Source organism: Accipiter gentilis, chromosome 14, assembly GCF_929443795.1.
Source record: "Accipiter gentilis chromosome 14, bAccGen1.1, whole genome shotgun sequence".
Classification (NCBI taxonomy): Eukaryota; Metazoa; Chordata; class Aves; order Accipitriformes; family Accipitridae; genus Astur; species Astur gentilis.
In genome coordinates this window covers 5729930-5746610 of record NC_064893.1, presented here as the reverse complement: position 1 = coordinate 5746610, position 16681 = coordinate 5729930, and the positions used below count along the sequence as shown (strand labels likewise).

The 16681-nt window shown below is 42.3% G+C and overlaps 1 protein-coding gene across 9 annotated transcripts in view; it reads right to left on the bottom strand.

Annotated features, from left to right (window-relative positions):
- Positions 1-450: 450 nt before the first annotated feature.
- BLVRA (biliverdin reductase A) overlaps positions 451-16681 on the bottom strand; it is a 41717-nt gene continuing 25486 nt past the window's right edge. For 3 of the 9 annotated variants that reach the window (XM_049816646.1, XM_049816650.1, XM_049816647.1), the window contains exon 7: positions 9300-11971. In XM_049816646.1, the coding sequence (XP_049672603.1) occupies positions 11698-11971 (274 nt within the window). In that variant the 3' untranslated portion in view covers positions 9300-11697. The other 6 variants (XR_007508093.1, XR_007508094.1, XR_007508092.1 and 3 more) reach the window with 6 other exon arrangements.

The following is a 16681-nucleotide window of genomic DNA, read 5'->3' as shown; positions in this document are numbered from 1 at the left end:
ATCACGTCCCCTCCTCAGGAAGCTGTCGAGAGCAGTGAGGTCGCCCCTCAGCCTCCTTCTCTCCAAACTAGACAAACCTCAAGTCCTCAGCCGCTCCTCAAAGGACATGCCTTCCAGCCCCTTCACCAGCTTTGCTGCCCTCCCCTGGATGCGTTCCAGTACCAAAATAATTATATTTTTATATATATTGATCAAGTACCAAAGTAATCTTATATTGATATCAAAGTTATTTCAAACACTTAAAACTTGGAATTAAGTCAGCAAAGCAAATGAGCTCAATTTAAATAGCAGGCTGTAATGCTGTTGAATATCTACTTTGTACTTATTTTTGAAACCACAATTGAACTGCATCATTGAATAACCAGTAATAACAACATGAATAACTTTTGTGCAAAACTTACATTTCACTTTTACTTATCTTCTGCTACTCAGGAAGATACAATACAAGGATGCAAATGCTCATGTAATGTAGAGGGTATGCACTCAGATCGCACTGATAACATTTTATGATAAAAATGGCATTTCTTATTTACTGAGCTATTAGTACTTCACTCATGATTTGCTGTGGATGGCAGATGTACCATTCTATTTTATAAGAGCAGTAATTAAAACTATGTTGGATGTACTGAATAGAGAGGAAAAATAGTAAATTTACCCTTAAAATGTGCTGTATTTAGAAATGGTTTATTACAAAGGAAGTATAATCTGTGGTTTGAGCCTGAAGATTTTAAAACTGTTAGATAGCCCCTCATACCTAGTTTGTAAGCACAGTCCCAAAGAACCAAGTATTTCTGCTTCCAGAAAAGTATTCCAGCAAGCATTTAAACTTCCAGCCATTTTGTTTGTTATTGCTTAGTTATTCTTCAGAGGGAACTATACTGAAATAAATACAGTAAAGTGAAAAAAGCATTCTATGAGAAGTTAGGGCTATAGAAAGCTATTTTAGCAGTTCAGAAAACTCTGGCCCAGACATTCTGCTAAGAACTTCCCACATTTTCAGCAACTTTATCTTAAACTTGGGTGGAAAATATGCATTACTTTTTTTGTTGGTTTTATCACATTATTTTATTTTACTTATATAATAGCTACAGGCATTGCATTTTAATTTCAAATGCAATTTTAACTAGATTTAGGTTTTAAGTTTTTAATTATGTTTGGGGTGATTTTTTAAATTAAAGTCTGATTTAACTCATTCAACTATTTTTTGTCTACCATCCCTGAAATACAAACATTGAGCTGGCTTGGAAAAATGAAATGTCACATAGGATTGCTCAATCCTGGAAAAGCATCCTTCGGTCTTCCAAATGTAGCTGTTTCCTATCTTCTGTTTCATTAAATAAGAATATTTTCTCACAGAGACATAAGAGTCTACACTGAACGGCAAAAACACTGACCTGTGAAATGTGCACTCTGCCTGACTTGGGGTGATCTGAGAAAAAGAAGAAAAAACAGCTCTGTTCTGAATGAGGTAAAGTGTTACTTTGGGGTTTACAGATCTTGATCACTATTCAAACTCACTGTCTGTGTACACAAAAAGTAGTCAGAAATTCTGCTTTCTCCCAGTCTGGATAAAAATATATTCTGGCACCACAAAATGGAATTTTGCCCCAGATGAGCTCAGGTTGGCCTTTATTCACTGGGCATTTATTCTTCGACAGCCAGACAAACGTCATGGTTCTATTTCTGCATCCGCACGCTTCCAGTGAGTATCTCCCTTGAATAGCTCCCACTCCTTGGGAGCAATTTTGTTGCATCTTCAATCAACAGGTGTCCCTCCAGCTTTGCTTTTCCCTTTTGCTGTGATGGGTTAGCGGTACAGCTTCTCCAAGAAGGTCTTAAATGGAATTCAAACAGCCAAGTACCAACTCAAGAGCCTCTCTGTTGTTTTGCACTTTGAAGAAAGTAGGTGAGATGTGGTACATTTTGATGTGGTTGCCCTTTGTACTCTTCTGCACAGATAGGAATTACTATGTGAGGCTTAAGGTACGACAACTGTTTGCTTTAGTCTGTATGAACTGAACAGTCAAAAAGAAAATAGCTGCAAGACATCATTTAAAACAAATCTGTTCCCTGACGTGAATGGCTAAAAGCAGACAGGCAGATTAAACTGTGATTATCTAATACACTAAGAATCAGTGGGATATATTCACAGGATAGTCCGAGTTGTTGATATATTTTAGTTTGTGTCCTGAATTTCCAAAAGATCAGAACTGCACTGATAGCAAGACATTACACTGCCAGTAAAAACTACCTGACTATGATTCACTGCAGTTTGCTGCCTAATAGACAAGCCTTAACATACTTAGTGACCAGAGCATTGCGACTTACATCTTACTACAAGCTGTTGCAAAATTAGTATCAATCCACAAGAAATTCTTTCAGCTACATATGCAGAAGATACATCAACCTTGTATTTTATCAGATGTGACTAAAAGTAGAGGTAAAAATTTCCCTACCCTTTCTATATTGGAATGATGTAGTTTTCCCTCTTGTATCCTTTTCCCATATACCTGTGTTGTAGTAACTCCTCACCCTCCAGAACAACTGGTCACAGCTTTGTACCAGGGCTGGCAACTTGAATCTGTACAAAACGCACATGAAGAGAGGAGAGATGTCTACATGTGGTGGAGTAAGAAAACAGTCAGGCTCACGTTCAGTACTTTGTAGTATTTGTGGTGCTACAGATCAAGCTCTAATTTAAATTTTAGTTGCAAAAAAACCAGATGCTTACCCAAAGGCATTGTTCGAGTGTAGGACTTGCCTGACACAGCAGCATGGCTATTCAAACTCACATAGCCAATCAAGGCACTGCTTCTTCCTTCAGCGGATGACTTTAGCAGAGCTGTCAGAAAGAGAAGGTACAAATCCTGCTGTTCAAAGGGAGGTAAGTAGAAGTCAAAGTGACCGTGACTAGCCTAATCCCATATTGAATCCAGAGCTTCACCCCATGTGGAAATTTCCAAGTTCTCCACTCCAGGCTTTCCAAAGCCAGAAGACAAGCTGTTACGACTGCAGATCACCAGATAGGAACTTAGCAGGCAGAAAAAGAGGGCATGGCCTCCAGGAAAAACCCTGCTCCTGGGTGGGTTTCCACCACTCCCCTTGCTTTCACGGTGAGGCGTAACTCCCACTCACAGCACCGGAAAGCAGAGGTGGTGCTGGGCCCCACGTTCCACCACTCCTCCATCTCACGTCCTTTCCCAGAGCCAGATAGTGCTGTAGGCTGGCAAGGAGGAACACCTTGAGGTGGCTACTAAAAGGAACGTATCTCTGCTAAAACTGAAAAGAAAGCAAGGTACACCTGAAGAAGGTGTATATGAGGTAAGGGACAAAGGGAGCCTTCCTCTATCAGGTTTCCCTTCGTGACTGATGTCAACCACCTTCACGGACACTTGCTCCCTTCAAAACCACCTCTGGTAGGACATCAAGGAGGAGATCAAGAGCTTGGGATGTGGGACTGGGTCCCTGAGCCCAGTCCCCCACGATGTCAGCACACCAGCTAGTAGATAGATGTCTAGTACGGAAGGATCCGTGGTACATCCCCTGTGTAAGCCCTTGCCCACTTCAAAGTGCAAAAAGAGCCTCCCAATACCTGACAACAGCCGTAAAAACAGATGTGACAGCTCCTGAGAGAAAATGAGCTACCAGTCAAAGAAAGCAGGCTTGCCTGCAAAAGAAACTTGAGGTCATGAGCCTTTTTCGTCCTTTGTTTTCTCTTGTTTTAAAAACCCTCCTGCCACTGGCTCTTTCTCAGCAAAGAAAAGGTGCCTCTGCATGGAAAAAACCTATCAATGCAGAGCAGGCAAATTACAGTGGGACCTTTCAGCCATGGGCATTTTACACACAAGAAATCCAGGCATCACCTACAGAGAGATGCGCTTGGGGGGGTTGGGTTCTTGCAACTCTTTTCAACAGAAAATTGGAGCAACTCTGAGCCTTTCATATACAAACACCATGAAGAAAGGTTATCAGTGTTTTCTGAGTTATTTTCCACTGAAAAATGTAAAGCCCCTTACTGGATTTTTTTTCTTTTTCTCTTTCTTTCTTCCTTGACGTGGGAGTGCTGGTGAAATGCTGAGAGTGACAGCTCAGCCTCCTCCCTCCTCTCTCCACCCTAGACTCCATCCCTTCAGCCACTGCCCAGATTATGGGCAGAAAATTGCTGCTGCCTGTTCTTCCCCTCACAGCCCTCCCCAGCCCTGCGGCAGTCCCCCCATTAATCACCTCAGGGATGCACCTTGTGGCATTAGAAAAGGGGCCATAGCAACAGCAGCAGCGCAGCACACCTGGAGGAACCTCAACAGGTAGGGCAGGAGAGGTAGAAGATGAGGCCCCACAGTCGCATAGAGGCAGCTGGGCAGGGACAAGCCATGGGTGCTTGGTGGTCCTGCCTGAAGAAATGCCTGTCAAATTGCACCCTAAAACACCACAGCTAAGCCCTGCCACGTACAGGGATGAATTTCTGAGCACATAGTACTTGTGAGGGGATTTGCAAAGAACAAAAATAAGAAAAGCTTTTTACTTTACCCTGTCCTTCCCTCCAAAATCCATGATCTTACAAGACATTAAAAGAGGGCTTTTCACATGAAGCATTGGAAGAAACATGCTGCCTGCCATGGTTTTTCAAAATGGAAGGACTGCAGAGAAATAGACTGTGTACAAGCACTTAACAGACCTAATCATCTCAGGGCTGTTGGCAGATGTAGCCCACATAATGCTATGACCAGGGAAAAAGGTAGGGATATCTGCAGAGCCCCCCGTCTCCAGTGACAAATTCACTGAAGCAGAATTAAAAAAAAAAAAAAAAAAAGGTAAAAAAGGTAAAAAAAAAAAAACCCAACAACTAAAGTGCATTGCTTGAGCTACACAAAACCTCATTATTTTCCAGTGAAAAACACCTCTGTGCAAAGAGCTGCTCTGATGAGTGAAATCAAGGACATTCCAAAATGATTCATGAGTGTGTAACCTGGCTACAGCTGACAATAAGATGACTGTGCCTTGACAGGCTGGGATGACAGACTGAAAGATGAGCTCCTAATGAAATCAAACTCAAAAGCAAAAGTAGAGAAAGCTCTAACAGCTGATAAGTTAAGATAGAAAAACCTAAGATACATCAGCACAGGGGAGTGCTCTGGTGTGCAGTCACGACCTGCACAGTCATGTAATAAAACAGGTGTCTGTAATAAAGCAGATATGAGCAACAGTCTCATGAGCACACAGAGGTGAATGTACAACAGCAGGACACGGTATTACAAGAGGACCAAATGTTAGAACACAGCAGGTTTACAGCAGAGGTGGATTGCACTGTGCAAAGCAAAAGGCATGCCCAGTGAGAGGCAAGATGTACATGAAAAACTACATATAAACCCATTCTGCCTGAGTTCACTGCAGTTAAACTAGCAGATAAGATCAGGGCGTACAGGGTAGAAACAGTGACATAGATGTTTTGGGTCTGGTTGGTTTTTACCACAGGGCAAAATAAGATGAAGGTGGCGATAAGGCATTTGTAATTCCCTATCTTAACAGGTTTTAAAGAAATTTCCATAATATTCAAAATCTGGATACAACTATATTTCAGCATAGTAAAAGAAAAAGTCTAAACATGAACACTGCCTATGTGAATGAGACTAGAAATTTAAACAGTCCCCATATGCAAAAATTTTGTATTAAAATGCAGGTACAGCCAGTGATAGGAAAATGTAAGCATCCAGGCCTTTTCCATAATAAATGTGTATTTTGCATCAGTACCAGAAAGAAAAGTCATAAAACTGTTGAACTTGGTAACAAATCCACTGGCAGTAGAATTCATAAAATGAAATCTCATGTCAGTGGAAACTGAGAAAAGGTGTCCTGGTTCACTTAAAATCTTACCGAGACTTTGCAAAGCCATGTTACCTACAAGTACTGCTAATAATAAGGACCAGAATAAAGGAGAGATGTCAACTTACAAGGGGACTGTACCTTTTTGGAAAGGAGAAGTCACTGGTACAGGTGAGAAAGAAAGAGAGAGACACGGATATAAACAGCTCCTTAAGAACCATGCAGAACAAGGACACTGCTGCCTACCCAGCCAAGGACACCAGCTAGAAGTCCTCGCATCAAATACGTCAAATGCAAAAACCAAACGCTGCAAGTGTGCCACTTCCCAAATCAAGGGAAGAGACTACTTGAATTAGAGCTATATTTGAATTATAGACCATATTTGAATTATGCAAGAAAAAAAAGAGCTAATAGTTCACCCAATGCTTCCTACTAATACAGAGATATGCCCATCCTATTTGTTTCTGGACTGTTTTAGAAATCCGGAGTGACCCATTATTCACAAAGGGACATTATTCCTGACATCATCATCATCATTATTATTATTACTGTTCCTCTCTTGAGCTTGTTTCTAGACTTTCTGTTAATATTTAACCGTGTATTTTAAAATTATTTTTACTTGTCTGTTACTTGAATAACACCCATGCACAAAACATCAGAAAGCCCTAATCCAGTGGATTAGTTATTCACTATATTGAGGTAATCTAGCCATTTTAGAGACATGTTACTGGGTTCTTTGTAAATTAACCTTTATCAGGGAAAAGGGATGACTTACTGGAGATCAGGCAGGATAGCTCGATACACTAGGTGTGGTAGTTAGGAACGTTAGTAGGCAGGTTGTGACATTCACAGCAGCAGCAAAATCAGAAAGTCAGCTCACACTAAATGTGATCTAGGATGCCCTGAGTATGACGTTTTAGAGAAGTTTTTTGTAGTAGTACTGCGGACTAAAGAAGTGATTGTTATTAGACCAGGTTGCATTTATTGTTGTAAGAGCTAGCATGCGTATCTACAGGCTATTATTCGGAGCTTCTGATGATGGTATTTTTTACTTAAATTATTGTTTTGAAGTTTCCCCCCTCCTTATTTATCTGCATGCAGCTGGGCCCCAGTAAGGTCTGTTTATTGCCAAGACATGGAAGACAAGCGCTAAGCCTGGAGCTCTGCTAGCTGTAACACTGGGATGATTCCCACAGCTTTGTGGGCATCACCATGCAGCAGCTCCATACCTCCTGAGCATTATGTTCTGTTCAAGGGTAAGAAAAAAGCTGTCCGTTTTAACCAGGTTGGGTCAGCAAGAAAACAGAAGCTACAGGTTGGACACTGTGTTTGAATTCCCTTCGCTGCCCAAAAGATAAGTGTAAACAGGAGAAAGATACTATCGATGCTGGCAGGCCAGGAGCCAAACAGGCACTTTGGGCTGAGCTGCGGGTACGTCTACACAGCCTAAGGAGTCAGCCCAGTGCTCCGCACAGGCCAGCAAGCTCTGCTGAGAAGCAAGGCACATCTGGCCAGATGAAATTACACCACAATTACCTCGTGCTACTGGAGGTAGCTCAGCCAGAGCTGGCTCCAGTGCTTTGTACAGCACCATATTATACTGCATAGACATCTTCTGTCTTCCCATTGCAAGGCTTGGTTCTTCTGAGTTAGGGCTGAAGTTTGCACTGGTAATACCTCTGCTACATCCCTCCTTTAAACAAAAATTCTAACAGGTCTCTCAGGGTCCTGTAACCTCATTTAATTCAGCCTCTACAGACACCAGCTTGGAGCACTTAAGGCTAACCAAGTATCTTGCTATCTTTGTCAAAAGTTAGGAGCTATTATTTTAGTGCATATCCTTGGCTTCCTGGTATTATGTTTTATTACTATTGCACAGAGCATACAGCATACCTTGGGGAGCAGTAAATGCTACTGCATGAAGCACATCAGCACACAGTTCTGCGAGTCTCACTGGAGACACCATTACGGAGCCAGATGTCCAACCAGGATCACCTTTGGTGGGTCACTCACCGCAAACTGTGAGGGTGCCCAAGGCCCCAGATCATGTTGCCAACCTGAAAATCAAACATCTTGAGTGGCAGCTGAAGATACTTGTACAGTTCAGTCTTTACAACCTTGACCCTTCTACAGACTGCTGGAAGGCCTGCAATCCCCAAAGTGCTTTCTGTAACTCAGCCCCGCAGTTCTACTCAGATGCCACACATACTATTCATTTTAACACAGCCAGTTTTGACATACTAGGACCATTTAAAAAACAGTCCCAGTTTACACAGCTGCCACCCCTTGCCTTCCCCTTTTCTTGTCTGCTTGATCTCCTCTGGGGGCTCCAGTGATGTTCTCCTCACAAATAATGCCAGCTCAAACAACTCCTGCAGCGTCCCCTGGTCCTCTTTGCCTTTCCCCTCATCCCACCTCCCATGTTCCCATACTGTTCCTGACAGTCCTCAGTAATCACACAGTTAAATTGGACCCAACTCCCAGCCCTGACAGAACAGGCTCTCAGGTAAACACCTGATCCCAAAATCACATCCACCTTCCTTCCCTCTTGGCCAGATCTCCACACACACCTTTGTAAGTCCTCACACCAATAGCTAGGTTTTTTGCTCTTTGGAAATTTTCCATTCCCCTGATCTCTAGCCCTCTGAAAAGGCCTTTGGATCAAACCACCTCTTCCAGGTTTCAGCTAGTGTGGTGCAGTTAGTGACTCCGTGCCTCTCATCTGCCAGAGGCAAGCTTCAGCCTATGCCAGCAAACTGAGCATCCCTCCTTCATGTAGGAGCTTTTTGCATTACAGCACTTTCTGTAACAACTCCATAGCGTCAGTCAGAGTTAAAGTGTACTGCAGTGAACTTCCTACAGTGTTCCACAGGAGCAGGGTGATTTCCAGCAGGAGCCGAAAAGCAGCTACCTCCAAAGAACATGATATACTAACCTGCCCATGTCACACCCTATACTTACCTTTTCATACCTTTGCACCTCTGAAACTGGCTGGGTTCAGGCTATGCCAAATACTATCTGAAAAACTCTTCTGATAGTATTTCTGCTACAGGAAAGCAGTTTATTAAAACCACAAGAAAACCCATTTCAATACTTGTTTCAGATTCTACTTGGCAGATTCAAAAAGGTTGCTCAAATACACCAGTTGTTGAATGGGAAACTGAAAGCATGCAGCTGAGATTTAGACTTGCCAGTACTCCTGGGCAGGAGTCAGATGGGACCAGAAGGGCAGGAGTTTTGTGGGAGGGCTCACGAGTTGAGATAAGGTCACAAACCCCACTACACTTGTATTCAAAACTTTGAAACAGGAGAGGGAGACAGCTGAGGGCTTTAGGATAGGATCACAGCCTGTAGTCACTGGCAGGATTTCACAAGGCTCAACAAGTGAAAGGCGGCAAAAGAACCGGTCAGGACAGAGCCACTTTCAGCACAGGCAATGGGAACTGCTAATGAAGGACAACAGGAACTAAAAGGAACGATTAAGAGCTCCAATATTTTATTGGCGAGTTCGACATCTGGTTAAACAATATGTATGTTTGAAGTTTGACATCCAGTAGCTCTCATATACAAACCATCGCAGTGCCTCAGCAAATTCACAGGGCTGAAGGAAAAGCCATTTGAATGCTGCTGGCTCCCAGGAGCAGGGCAGACAGCAGTAGGCAAGCGGGTTAGCTGGGAGAAATGGGAGGAGGATGAAGAAGAACACAAGATATCCAGCTCTGGGCATCTGCCTTCCTAGCTCAAATTAACCAGCTAATTTCCCCAGACACTCTCTATAGAAACAAGCTTCTCCAGAGTGTGATTCACTGCACAATGTTATACTGCTGCTCCACAGAGCTCCCGTGAATTCATTCCCCATTTCTTAGAAGAATACTGCTCTTGCCAGCAACTGCAGAGCGTGCCCAGGGAGACGTGGTGGCTAATTTTGATGCCTATAGATAGGGAGTGTGAATCTCCCTTCCCGTTACCCACCCTCCCTCCCCAGCTACTCATTGTGAATTAGCATGTAGACAAGTGGTATTCACCCCATATTCACAGCTGAGGAGTTTGTCAAGAAACAGCACCTCTCATGCTGTCATACATAGCAGATAGATATACACAGGAGATTCTAATTTCATTCCGAACCCAGATGGACTTTTTGCATTTTGCCACAAACCCACTTTTTCCCCCCTCACACAGCATCAGATCTGCCCAGGCAATGTCCATCACATTGGTAAAGTCCCTGTGAATGCTCCATTTGGGTGGACAAGTGCACAATCTGCCTGCACAAATCTGCTGCCAGCCCACAAGGATTTCAATCCATTGAAGTCAATAGGAGGGTTTTCACTGATTTTAACAGATAAAGTATATTTCAACAAATTTCACACACAGAATTCATTCACATATCAAGCTACAGTTCCTCCTAAGAACTGACTGATTTGGGAAGAAACACACAGTCTTTCCTTCCCTGTTTCCAACTAACTGAACTGCCTGAATGAACATGATTTACCTAAAGGAAGACTTTTTTTCCATCAATATTGACTGGCTGTAATTATGTATACAGTCACAACATATATGCTCCTTTATTAAAAAATTGCCCAAGTGATAATGTAGAAAAGAAATGATGGTTCTGTGTTTGGAAGAACAACTACACAGACTGAAGTTTGCTGCTATATTAATATAGCACCAACAGATGCTGTAATTAGAAAGTAAAAGGCAAACAGAGGAATTATTAATAGTTTTGTGCACTGTTTAGGCTTCTCCTAAAACTAAAATGCTTCTTTAAGGAAGTGATAATGTCATCATACATGACCCTGGGACTACTGTAAAATGCTAAAGACCCATCCCCACAGGTGTCATATGCCATAACCGCATGGCTACATTTGCAAATTGCTCCATTTTCTACAGTTCTATTCCAATTTTATCACCAGTTCTAATGAATTTCACTGTTTCCAGGAGTGCGTTAATTATTTTTTTCTTAAAGGCAGGATGTATATTACTTTTAGCAGTGATCTGATCATATCCTGAATTAGATACAGAACACAAATGAAGGACAATAATATGCTGCTTCCAGTACAAAAAAAGAAAAATGTTTAGATTCAGTAGAAAGCAGGCAGGCAATGCATTAGTTTAATGCACTGTTCTAATCTCTGCTGGAAAAAGATTTCTATGTTGGCCCAGGGCACCACAGAAATTGAGTGAACTCAACATAGCATCTATCAAGAGCCAAGATATTTCTTCTATTCTGATACCAACATAGATTCTATTTGAAAGTAGATGGTTTCCAATGTGAAAATAAACAAACAAACAAACCAACAAACAATAAGCAACAAAAAATCCCAAACAGGCACAACAACCAATTAGAGCAAACACTCAGAACACTTCAGGGCACCTGGAAGAAAAGCTCAGGACTGTGGTGGCACAAGTTCTGCAGATCAAGTAATGAGGTGGAAAACTCACCTAGAACTTCATTCTAGCTAATACTTCTTTCTAGATAATACTACATGAGTACTACTAAATGAGACACATCTCATTTTCAGACATATCTAGAGGGGAAAAAAAACCTCAAGATGGAAAATCATATCTAGTATTTGCAGTCCTCCAGGTTCTGCTCTCAGGGACATTTCCAACTGAATCACAGGAAAGCTTGTTGCTGCTAGGGTCCTATTTGCCTGGATGGACGGCAATGCATGGGAGCAGGGTAACGTTGCTTTGTTCTGGCACAAACCAGAAGGCACGGGGTATAGCCCAGGCTCTCCACCCACCCGGAGAGCCTAGGATTCTCAACTAGTCAAAAAGAAGGTAATGAAACAGAAATAGCAACTGCTTGATGGCAACAATGAGCTCTAGCCCTACAGCTTTCCCGTCTGCCATGTTCCTCCTTCCCTAAGAGCAGCCTCAGGAACAGATTTTCTCTGGCTGTTCACAGTGCTGTTGGATCACCTCGGCAAGGTCAAGACACCGCAAAATTCGCCATTTCTCAGCAGCAAGCTCCTCCTTGGATACCTGGCCCAGCAGTTTTTTGGCAAAAAGGTTCTGATCCTGCATGAAAAGGCCCACAGCAGACCTTGGGGCTTGAGGCAAGTTCTCCAGGCAACCACTTGTGAAACAGAAGTTGATTTTCTTTTCACGTCTCATCCCTGGTCCCCTTTCTTCAATCCAAGTCAGAGGTCTAGTGTGGAGGAGGAGAGAAAAAGAAGAGTATTCATGAAGAAATGGAATCAACAGTTCTAGTTTATGCATTTTTCTCAGCATTTACAGAAAATGCCCTAATAAATGCCCCATTTTTACATTTCAGTCATGGCATATTCGGGTAACATGTTCTGACCAACATACCTTGTGGTTACAGAGTTGAATACCGGGTAATAGTCTTAACTCTGCCACTGCTTCACACCATGACTTTCAGCACACCATCTAAGCTCTCTCCAGCTTTGTTTTCCCTATGCACAAAGTGAAGCCAGCGATGTCTAGCCATCTCACAGGGAAGAGGGAAGTTTAATCTGTTTGTTTGTGGACTTGGATGAAAAGTGCAGTTAAACATCCAAATATTTTGTGCATGGTTCAATCAGAGCTAAACTCACGAGGCCCTTAATGTCTAGTCATTCCTCCAGCAAGAATAAATTTACATCACTCAGGTACATAATGATGACCCAGGTGCTACTGTGCAAACTGAACACCACCCCTTTGGGATGAGCTGGGCAGACAGCAAGTTCACTCATGCACACACTAGTATCTGTACTCTCTGAACTTTTCAAATAAGTTTCTTCCTCTTTACTGGGACCACTGAGTTGATCCTAGAGATTACACCAGAAGATAACACTTTTGCCTGTTTCAGCTACATAGGCTCTCAGGCAGGTCTTTCTTAATCAGGGCAAACTCCCGTCTTATGCCAATGTGATAGACACAATCTCCAGGCAAAGCACTGGTGCTGTTGGCTATTGACTGGCATAGCTCACAAGTCCTCGCACCTTCCTCCCCAACTTCCCAGCTTGGTTGAGGAAAGAGGAGCCATGGGACATGCTGCATCGCTCCAGGGTTCTTAACAGACTCCCTGGCGCAACACTGCAAATGCTGCCAGAGGCTTTGAGGAATGGTCCTCAACACCAGCCACAGTCACAATCCTCCCTTCCTGCTCTTTCATCAACTGCCTAAACCGTGCCATTACCTTTCTGCAGCTCATTCATCAGCACTCACTACTGCCTGTGTTTAGAGCATGCACATTATTTTTCTTACTTGGTTATTGATGGCCCTTCCACAGTCCTTTATGGCCCACTTTAGTCTGCCACTCACAAATTACGAGGGCATCAACAGCATGGAAGAAAAAATTCTGTCTCCAAGTACTGCCCATTAAATCTTCAATATCATTAGATCTGGAAAGAAAGACCTTGTCAGTCTACCCTGAACACATTCTGCAGTGCACTCAGCTTAATGATTCTGCACCTCTCATCTTTTATGCTTTAGGATCCAGTTTCTATATTCACATCACCGTATCAATTATTCTTCGCTTACCTATACTGCTCACCTGGACACACACACCCCCTACAAATTAAGCATGGCCAGACGAATCTGACTGAACAGAATAAAACAACTGGAGAAAAAAACCAAACCCAAATCACAGCCTGCAAGAATGCACCGGAAAAAATCCTCAGAGGACTAATACATGCAAAGACACTATATGTTTCAGGAAGTCCCAAGGCTATGTGTCACTGCAGGCCAGAAGGATGCTCGAGGGCCATATCACTCGCTCTTTTCTGTGTTCTCATCCTCCTTCCCCGAGGTGCTGGCTGTTGACCTCAGTCAGAGGCAGGCCACTGAGCAAGCTGGGTTTTGGTCTGACTCAACAGAGCCGGTTTTATGTTGTTATGATAGCAAACAGCCACAGAGGGTTCAAGCCACTGTTATTCAAAGCTGCTTTATCTCAGGTTAGCAGGTATGAAGAATCCACTGGGCAGGCGTAGGCAAAGATCTCCACCATGTAATAGCGTGGAGTCTGCAGTGTGATCCAAGACAGGCAGTGTCGATGCAGGGTCACCTCCCTGGGGTGATCTAGAGCAGATGCACACCACTGATCAGGCTCAAGTGTATACCTTCTTCTGCTCTAGCTTGAGGAAGCCACTGAACCAGAAGCACAATCATGCAGAGCAGGCAGAATTTAATCAAAGTGATTAAAATGACTGACATAGATCAGTGAACAGGAAAATGTTGGGTTTACCACTAGATTTGTCTTCTTCTGCAATTGGATTTTAAGTTATTTTCCCAAAGAGAGGTTGATTCTATTCGATTGGTAACCAAAACGTATTAATTTTTAATTAACAACAACTTCTACACTAAAATTAGTCCCTTTCTTGTTATAAAGATATATATGCCGCAAGTCTGCACATTATTTAAGCATTATTATTGTAGTTTAAGAAACAGGTTTTTACTTTATGTCAGAAAATTGTGAAGGCCTGCTGGATTTTTAATAGATAGTTTACCCATTTTCATTAAAGATTTGCATCAAAGTATTATCTGGCCATTGATGTAGTTAGTTATTTAGCAGTGTTAGTAGTTTTACCTAAAAGCAACAAATCCAGCATTTCTAGTAGCTGAATAAAGCCACATTAAATATGTTGGACAGTTAAAGAAGAAAAAGAAAGTTTAACCAAACACTAACAAACCACTTTTATACTGACTTTTTACAAAGCAAGCACTATCTGCAGTGAAGAAACCACCCTGACTTTCTATGGTTATTCTGTCTTTCCAGATTTCAGACTGATTGAGCTCTCCTAGCTACATTTTATTCAGAGATTGGAAGAGAGTTTCTGCTTTTCTGATTCCCTGTTTCCTCAAATAATGAGTGGCCCTAGTTGGACTATGCTAGCTCAGTAAACCAAAATGAAGCGAACACCCTTTGTACCTGCAGAGTAATTAAGCTGGTTTCATGCTTGAAAGAATTCTGGGTCCACTGAGCTTAATATTTTACACAGCAGCTTCTGCAGAAATCATGCACTACGTGATTTTTCTATGGATGTTAAATTTGAAGCTATCTTAGATTTTGTAAGCTTAGATCTCAATAAAAACATCACTTCAAATGGTTATTGTCAGAATATGCATTCAGAAAATGTCTTGAATTTCTTTTAAACATCATCTTTTTCACTTTGAAAATGCCAATATTTTTTACTTACTATGCAATCAAAAAGGGGTACCTTACCTTGGGTGGGAATTAGACAATTAGACACTACCCCTAGTTAACATCAAAAGAGACATTGCCCAAATCATTCTCTCTCCAGCTCACACAAAAAATTAATTTTTGACATTTACTGAATCCAAGCTCTGTAATCCTGGGACAGGAACTGCAGTCCCAAACCAGCCGTGCTGTCAGTAGAGGTTTGGCTTTTCCTGGATTGCTCAATGTTTTATCACAGAAAGGCTGTCAGCTCAACTGTCTTGGAAACACAACAGAGGCAGAGGTCATCTCTCAGATAGCTGGGCATCAGGCATTAACACACACCTCCAAAATCCACCCAGGGACAGATGAGCAGCCAGTGCGGGCTGCACAGCAGAGACAGACTATAGCCTTTGCACAAATCCCTACTTAACAAGCAGAACACAGGCTGCTGCATTCTGCACCTGCTGTATTTTCCAAGGCTGAATTAACCTCATTTCTCAAGGTTAGTGTAATCATGTCTTTCAAAAAGGACGAGATTGCTCTCAGGAAAGATGCAGACCTTTCCCATCCTTCAGCAAAATCAAGGTTGGGCAAATTAGAGCTGTACCACCACCACCATGACTGCCGGGCCATAACTTCACTTGATGGAGAGTGGGCCAAATTCGCTACTGCTGTAACTCCACTGACGTCAATGGGGGAAGGTCAGCAGGAAATACGGCCCCGCCACTGAACAGAATACAGGAACGCTATGTAACTTTCCAGACAGGATAAATTATCCCGGAGACATAAAGCTGACTGTCCCTGAGGTCATTAAAACGCTTATGGTGACAAAACATTTACTGACCCATACAAAAGGTTAGTAGTGGGCTAAGAAAAACAGGTATCAGTTAGTGGTATAGAGCAGGAAAAAAACCAGTAATCCAGAAATGGTTCTGTATCTAGCAAATATCACATATAGCGACTAAGGACTACCTAGGACCAGGGAAATGTTTAAGCCACCCGCTAGTTCCACCTGCTGGAATTAGTTCAAAATCTCACTCTACATAGAACTTTACAGCTACTCATGTTACTGGCAGATTGCTAAGAGGGTAAACAGAGTTTGTATACAAAGTTCTGCCCTCTTACAAGTGCATTTAAAAGGAATTGGAAAGGATGTTTTATTTAAAGAGAGAGGAAGATTGCCAAGACAAGATGCTAATCCCACAATAAACTGCAGTGGACTTTGTAGGACTGGCTGCTAAAATGCTTAACTAGACCCGCAGTGAAACGAACAGTTCAAATAAGCCCTGATTGTTCACTCCCCAAATAGCTAGTCCTTTAGGTTATTACTTTTATTATCTAAACATTTATCTAAAATTCTTAAAGAGGTAAGCATTCTTGTTTGGTGCTTTTTTCTTTTTTTTGTTGTTGTTGGGTTTCTTGGGGTTTTGTTTTAAGCATTCTAGCAGTACAGGTGCAACAAAATGGTAATTTATTACAAACAAAGCTAGGCCAGAATATTCTCCCATGAGGTCTTATTTTCCCCTGCTCTCCCTAGTCTTCTCATATGCTTCTTGTCATATGCCTATGAGGGGGTCATCTGTCTCAAAGGCAGAGCGTGCTATGTGGAAAACATGAAAACAGGAGTGAAGAGAAAGGAACAAATTGTTCCATCACCATTCCTACCTCCTAGGAAATACATAGGGCTTGGGTAACTTATCTGTACTTTTCATGTCAGACAATCCTCAAGTTGCA